This window comes from Hipposideros armiger, unplaced genomic scaffold (genome assembly GCF_001890085.2).
Source record: "Hipposideros armiger isolate ML-2016 unplaced genomic scaffold, ASM189008v1 scaffold_617, whole genome shotgun sequence".
In the NCBI taxonomy this organism is placed as follows: Eukaryota; Metazoa; Chordata; class Mammalia; order Chiroptera; family Hipposideridae; genus Hipposideros; species Hipposideros armiger.
In genome coordinates this window covers 302,077-309,653 of record NW_017731967.1, presented here as the reverse complement: position 1 = coordinate 309,653, position 7,577 = coordinate 302,077, and the positions used below count along the sequence as shown (strand labels likewise).

Sequence of the window (7,577 nt, the reverse complement as noted above, 5' to 3'; positions counted from 1 at the left end):
CAAGCTTTCATTGGTGTTCAAGTGCACATTTATGCCCAAACCTCCTCCTCTGCACTGTGTCCTCCAGGCAGACAGAGGTCCAAGAGTGGGCTTACAATCGATTTTTCGCCTCGTTCAAGTATAAACATTTGCATGATAAGAAGCTACTGTGCATACCGCCTTGGAGACTTCTCTCTCAAACCTGATTGCACCAAGCCACCAAACCCCATATTCATGCACTGTGATGACATGGCAGGAGCTAGGCCGTCAGGGACACGGGCTCCTGGCCACCTTGGCAGTCCTCACCCTGCTGGCCCATGCCACCCCTCCAAAGGGCACTGCTGGCGCCCCACCTGCCTTTCACAGGCGGAAGCACCTACATAGCCCAGTCCCAGGGGTGTGAGGCTTAGGGTGGCCGTGTCCCAGCTTGGCCATCCTGGGCCTTGGGCATCTCTTCTCTGAGTGGTGTGTCCAGCTGTTCTCGCTGTGATTGTGCCTCAGAACAGAAGGTGCAGCGTGGGGACAGGCCTTGGCCCTGGAAGCAGTCTCTTGGTGACAGAGTGGCCCCACCACTACGGCCTATGGGGCCTCAGGCCTGCTGTTCACCTTTCTGTGCCTCCATTTTCTCCTGGTGGAAGAGAAGAACCACAGGACCTCGCGGTCACTCTGAAGGCTTAAGAAGTTGGTGCATGAAACATGCTGGGTCACAGCACAAGCTCAGTACGTGGTGACTGTCACTGAACCAGCCAGTGAGCTCTCCACAGGCACCCTGGGGCCACCCTCGCTGCCAGGCATTGTCACTGGTGGATATGTCTTTTTCATTTATAGGTTTCACCTCCGTCTTTTTTTGTTCTTTCAGTTTGTTGAAAAGACCTGATCGTTTTTCTTGCCAAGTTTTGTACCGTCTGGTTTTTACTGATTACTCCCGCGGTGTCAAGTAACATGCTCATCTGTCCTCTGAATTTCCTACAAATTGGCACTTGGATATGAAGGTTTGACCAAATTCAGGTTCAATCATGGGCAAAACCACATCGTAGGCTGTGCTGGCCTCTCCCATCAGGCGGGCTGTCTTGCTTGTGGAGGTGGCAGCCATTGACAATGCCCAGACCCCTCCAGTTCATTCACGATCACACATGTTGACAGTGCAATTCTTAGATTACTTCTTAGTTCTTTAGCTGAAATAATTATTTAAAGGGAACTCCCCCCCGCCCCCCATCTACTATTTGGTTATCCAGGGGCAGACTTCAAGTAGAAACAGCAAGCTAAATGCTTTAGGTATCCTTTTTCAACTCATTATTTTATTGGATGAGTTAGTTCACTAGCTTCCTCCAATGGCACTCAATTAACTTTCTTCCTTTTTTAAGTATCATTTTATACTCATGGAATTTAAACATATTTGATGCATTTTGATCCATCCAATAGAGAGGCAATTATTTTCTTTATCGATGATCAACTTGTCCCAACTCTGGCCAGTCAGAGCCTCTCAATGTTTGCTTCTGAGTCCTGAGTCACATGGCCTTGACTCTGGTATCACCCATCATTTCCTTGCCATCAGGAATGACAAGGTATTTCTGATTCATCTTGTACATTTTCTGCTCCAGACCTGGAATCGGCCATCTCTCTAAGAACCACGAGTCTTTTTAGTGAGAATGGTTTTTCAAGATCATAATCTGGGTACTTAATCTGGGTTTACCCACTGCTACTGAATTAGTCATTATTTATGGGACGTTTTAGTGAGCAGAGCTAAGAAATCCGTATGTTTTAAGACAAAATACATCTTGAGTTCATTCTAGTGTTTCCAACTCAAATTGAGGACTTCAGGGATTTTATTTAACCTCATCCATCTTATTTATAAACTTCTTCATTCCGCTCCTAATCCTGGTTCTTAGGACATCAGGAATGATAGAATAGTTCACAATTAATCTTTCAATTTTCCNCTCTCCAGGGAAGAGCGCAATGATGGTGCCAACTCGGGCCAGTGAAGCAACGTCCTCCACAACTAGATTGAAGAACAAAAACAACAGCAACTTGTCTGTTCCCCTTCCCCAATCCCCCAGCACTGTTCCCATCCCCCCAATTCCCCAATAAAAAATCTTAAAAACAAACAAACAAACAAACAAAAAAACCAAAAAAAACCCCCAACAACCAAGAAATACCAATTGCTGGTGAGGATGTGGAGCAACTGGAGCTCTCACACGTTGCTGGTGGGAGTGCAACATGGCACAGCCACCCTGGAAAACAGTTTGGCATCTTCTTACACAGCTAAACACTTACCATATGAGCCAACAATTCCATTCCTATGTGTCTACCCTGGAAAAATTAAAACTATGTTTGGAAAAACCCCGTTCTCAAATGTTTAGAGCAGCTCTAGTCATAAATGCCCAAACTTAAAAACAATTGAACACATGCAAACAGGTAAATGGATAAACGCACTGTGGTCCCTCTCTCGAATGGATAACACTCAGCAATAAACAGGAACAAACTACTGACACCCACGACTTGGGTAGATGTCAGAGAAGTTATCCTGAATGAAAAGAAGCCAGCTTCAAAAGATGAGGTTCCTTATGACTCCATTTACATGGCATTCTTGAAAGAGGCAAAACTGAAGTGATAGGAAACAGGGCAGAGGCTACGAGGTGGGGCGGGCAAGATGATGAAAGAGGGAGCGGGGAGGATTTGGGCGACTGAGAGTGGTCATCAGACATCTATACATCATGTCAAAATTCATAGAACTGTACACACAAAAAACGTGAATGTTTTGGTATTTTAATTTAGAAAAGAAAAGTAAGGAAAAGAGGAAAGAACGGACAGCTCTAGCTTCCTATGGAAGTCTATCTATCTGGCCATTAACAGCAACGTTAGAGCCAGTGACAGAGGCCGCAGCAGCAAACTTGACCTTCTCTGATTATTACCAGAGCCTCTGCTACACCCTGGTCCCTCTGCCAAGCGTCTTATGTCACCACTAATGCTTGTAACCACCCTTGTTGGAGAGAAACCATGGGCCACAAATGGCGTCCCTTGGGCTAAAAGCCCACAACACCAAATCGAGGTTTAATACATGACTGAAATGCAGTTTCAGCTGCTCCCAGACCATAATCTTAATCAACCAGTCTGGAATTTTCTGGTGGAGCCCCAGAAAGGTTGTGGCACAATCCCTCTCCATCCCCCGCAGAAAGGAGGCAATCCACATAACGAAACCCCTACCTCCTCTTCCCACAGAGAAAAGATGTCCCAGCCCCAAATTAGCCCTCTTTCCTTTTGTCCTCAGCTCCCTTGCCCCACCTTTCTTCCTATAAAAACCTCCCACTTTGAACAAACCCTCAGAGCGGCTTCTAGTTGCTAGATGGGTCACCGCCGGATTCATGAGTTGCTTAATAAAGCCAATTAGGTCTTCAGATTTACTTAGTTGAATTTTATTTTTTAACAACCTGGAAGGTGGGCTAGGCTCCATATATAGAAAAAAACTGAGCTTAAGGGAAGTAAAATAACTTGCTGTACGTGTTACAGCCAGTGAGTGGCTGAGTCTGGCTTTGACCCCAGGCCTCACTTGCCAGCCTCATCTAAACCTCTTGTCCACACGACCGCTTGCTCACTTAGATGAAGAAAAACGGTGGGAACTGTCGGGGAGACATCCTGTAATGTGACTATCAGGAAGTGAGAACCAGGCTTTGAGTCACACATCACAAACACTCTCTAAGCATATTTTCTTCTAAACCCTGAGTTTGGTTGAAATTCTGGGAGGTTCATGGAAATTTACAACTACATGATTACCATCGCCATTTTCTCAGAATCCTCTAATAGGTGGTCATTGATTTTCAAAAGGATTGAATAGTTATCACTGTCATTCACACATATGTACAACAATTCATATTTTTCCCAAGTGAATTAAGGAATCATTGTGACTTATAATACTTGGCCAAGTAGTAACTAAATCCACAAATAGCACTTTATACATTTGCAGCAAAGAGTAATGATTTGAAAATCCTCTCTCTTCACACATTTGATTGTCCTGAGAAGTTATACCTGGCTCTTCTCACCTCTTTTCTTTACCCCCCCACCCCCACCCTTCATCTCCCCCCACTGCTCCCCCCCACCACAAATATTCAAAAATATACAAAATGAGTCCATTTTAGAGCCTGGCACAGATATGAAACTTTCATTTGTTAGTCCATTATGATTATAGCTGAATAAATATCTAAAAACATTCTGCATACGAACTACGCACATTTTTCACGTAGCAAATGGCATTGACTCTAAGAGGTTGAGGAAGTATTTTGTCTTCTTGCTTGTGAATTAGCATCCATTTTACTGGCTACTAGGTAGTTCTTCACCAAAAACTTTGGCCTCAAGTATTTTTGTCTCAGCTAAGACAGAGATAAGCAGCCCAGGTCTCCAATAAAAGTGTTTTCTGGAATGTTCTATAATGTCCTCCTAGTGAATATATTTCCTTTACAAAAAGTAATTACTCATAAATTTTGACTCATTATCTATAAGATTTCATGCAAAGCAGAGTTGAGTCATGTATTCCATACCTCAAATAAAGTCCAGGGTAACAAAAGTAATTTCATCAGCAACACCTTCTTCTACTTTTTAAAGAGTCCAAATACCACCATTGTCAGGTAACAGACATTTTAGCTTTTGTCACCAGGTTAGCAGGTAGTTATGCCGAGAGGGAGGTGTGGGGATGAGGAGGCGGCTTACCTTCCAGCAGGTCTCTGGCCAGACCAGGTTCTGCCCCCGTGGACCGAACAAAGTCTGACAGGACTGCGTCCATATCAAGAGTCATATGATCATGTAGAAGGGCTGCCCAGCACTCAGCCGAGGTGGGGTTGGGAAGCAGGCTAGAAACCATCCACCTGCATGAAGGAGAGGGAAGCACAGGTGAGGCACACAGCCGAGTGCCTGAGGACACATGCAGAGACCCCGTGGGCAGCAGATAATAAAAGTCAAACTCAGATAGCATCCCTCTGTACGGGCCACAGGACAGAAGGGGCCACGGCCAACTCCAGTGTTTCTGACCTCATATTCTGCCAATTCCAATGACAGGGATTGAAAAGACGACAGATTGCTTTTTAAAAGCCAAACACCCACCTGGCACTATACATAGACTAGTTGGGGGATCACTGCATAGATTATATAAACGTCTCACATTTACTTCAGGTATATGCTGTATACCTGAAACTAATATAAAATAATATGGAATGTCAACTGTCACTGAAAAAAAATTTAAAAAGAAATACGTAGATAATAGATTTTTTTTTTTTAGTCAACAACAACAAAGCAATCAAACAAAGAGATGAATGAGGAGTTAGTAGATTTCTAGCCCTCTTCTAAGCTGTACAGACATGTGACACTTCCAGGGTGATTGTGTCGCACACACCATCCCAGTTACGCTGTTATCAGTGAGCCAACCCACCCCCACGGCTCTCAGCCCTCACCTGGCTCATAGGAAAGACGCCATGAAATACAAAACTTGCTGAAAATGACTACTACGCCATCTGCCCTCTGTTCAGGAATTCTCACGGTCACAGCCCAACAACTGGACAACATTCATAAACAAGCCACATGTCCTCGGCACAATAATCCCATTTGGGAAGATACAATGGGCATCAGCTTGACCCCAGGCTGTGCCAGCCAACTGCTGGGGAAAAGCAACCAGCACATGGCATGTGAGGGTGATGCACGAGTGAGCCAGCGCTGGGCCACTGGTGGGGACCCGGTCACTGCTGAAAAAGTGCAAATACGGCCATGTGTTTGCAAAAACAAGAGGTCAGCGAATGATGGCCCATGGGCCCAGGGAGGCCCACCAGCTACTTTTGTGAATGAAGTTGTGCTGGAAACAGCCATGACCACTCATTTACATATCATCTCTGGTTGCTTTTGCACGTGGCTGAGGGAGCAGTTAGGACCGAGACTGGAAGGCCCCCAAATCCCAAAATATTTCCTGTCTGGGCCTCTACAGAAAGTGTGCTGAGCCCAGTATAAATGATGGGCTTTCACACTAGTATAAAGTAAGTATGGAGTGAATTTACATGCTGTGGGGGGCGTTTGAGCCCATAGTGAATGTCCTGGGTTCCTTCTTTTCACGTAGCTCTATACTTGGACGCTCAGCCCTGTGGGCCAGGCTCTGTGACCACTGCTGCCACTTCACCCCTGATTCTGTCACTCTGACGAGCTGTGACAAGCTATGTAACCTCTCAGAGCCCATGTAAGACTGGGAGAAATAAGCTCATGGAAGGTGCCAGCAGCAAGGCCTGGGCTCGGGCAGGAGGGTCTGTGGCCGCAGAGACGCTCACTGTCCACACCGCCCTCCACACGGCCCTCCCTGGGTGAAATATTTGCTTTCTGTGGCTAGAAAACAAGGCAGTTACTGGACCTGATGTGTGTGGCACCAATTAAGAAACTGCCTTCTTCCTCCCCTCCACGCACTGGGACAGTCGCGTCTTCCGTCACTTCCACCTGAGGAACAAATCAGAGAATAAAGCACATTATCGTTCTCTCCCTCAGACAGGCTGAAGGCTTTGCTTCTTGTCACATGAGGTTATGTCTGGACCATGGTCACCTGCCCTTGGCACACGGCTGCCTGCCTGGGCCCCATAAGCACCTGCCTGCCAGCCGCCATCAGCTCCTACATCTGGGGGCTGGGGAGGCGGGGGGGACTCCACTTTCCTCATCCTGGTGATCACTTACATTTCAGCGTGTATCCCTTCATAGTGCAAAGCTGTTTTAAACCTTACTGCGAAACACCACATCAGGACATTGAATCTCGGCTGGGGTTTTTCATTGCGCTAATGTATAGTTAACATGAAATTGACCCTTTTAACCTTTTGAAGTGTCTGATTTAGTGGCATTAAGTGCATTCACACTGTTGTGCTATCAGCACCACCATCCATGTCCAGAACTTTTTCATTTTCCCAACTGAGACTCTGCACCCATGAAACACTCATTCCCGTTTCCTGTCCCACCCCCCATCCCCGGCCCTGGCACCCACCCTTCCACTTTCTGTTTCTGAATTTGACACCCAAGGAGCCTCATAAAAGCAAAGCATATAATATGCATCCTTTTGTGACTGGCTTGTTTAGCTCAGCATGTCTTCAAGGTTCATCTGTGTTGGAGCGTGTCAGAATTGCTTTTCTTTTTCAGGTTTGTTTTAGCTCAGGCTGCTCTGGGAGCTTAAACACCAGACATTGATTTCTCACAGTTCTGGAGGCTGGAAGTCTGAGATCAGGGTGCAGACAGAGCCCGTGTCTGCTAAGGGCCCACTTCCTGGTCTGTGGATTGCTGCTTTTTGCTGTGTCCTCATATCGCTGAGACCATGGCCTCTAGTCTCTTCTTCTTCTCATAAGGGCGCTAATCCCACCACAGGGGCCCCACCCTCATGACCTCCCAGAGGCTCCACCTCCTATTACCATCACATCAACAGTTAGGGTGTCAACATGAGGATTTTGAGGGGCCAGAAGCATGAGTCCACAACAAGGCCGAACAATATCTCCTGGTACCTATAGACCACCTTTTGGTTTTTTTTAAAGATTTTTATTGGGGAGTTGGGGGATGGGAACAGACAAGTTGCTGTCCTTTTGTTCTTCAGTCTAGTTGTG

General features: G+C 46.1%; 1 protein-coding gene across 1 annotated transcript in view; it reads right to left on the bottom strand.

Annotated features, from left to right (window-relative positions):
- OTUD7A (OTU deubiquitinase 7A) overlaps positions 1 to 7,577 on the bottom strand; it is a 243,808-nt gene that overhangs the window by 96,515 nt on the left and 139,716 nt on the right. Inside the window, exons 3-4 of the mRNA XM_019625148.1 lie at positions 6,356 to 6,438; positions 4,681 to 4,835 (exon numbers count right to left, since the gene is read on the bottom strand). Coding sequence (XP_019480693.1) covers positions 4,681 to 4,831 — 151 coding nt within the window. The 5' untranslated portion in view covers positions 4,832 to 4,835; positions 6,356 to 6,438. The remainder of the gene's footprint in view (positions 1 to 4,680; positions 4,836 to 6,355; positions 6,439 to 7,577) is intronic.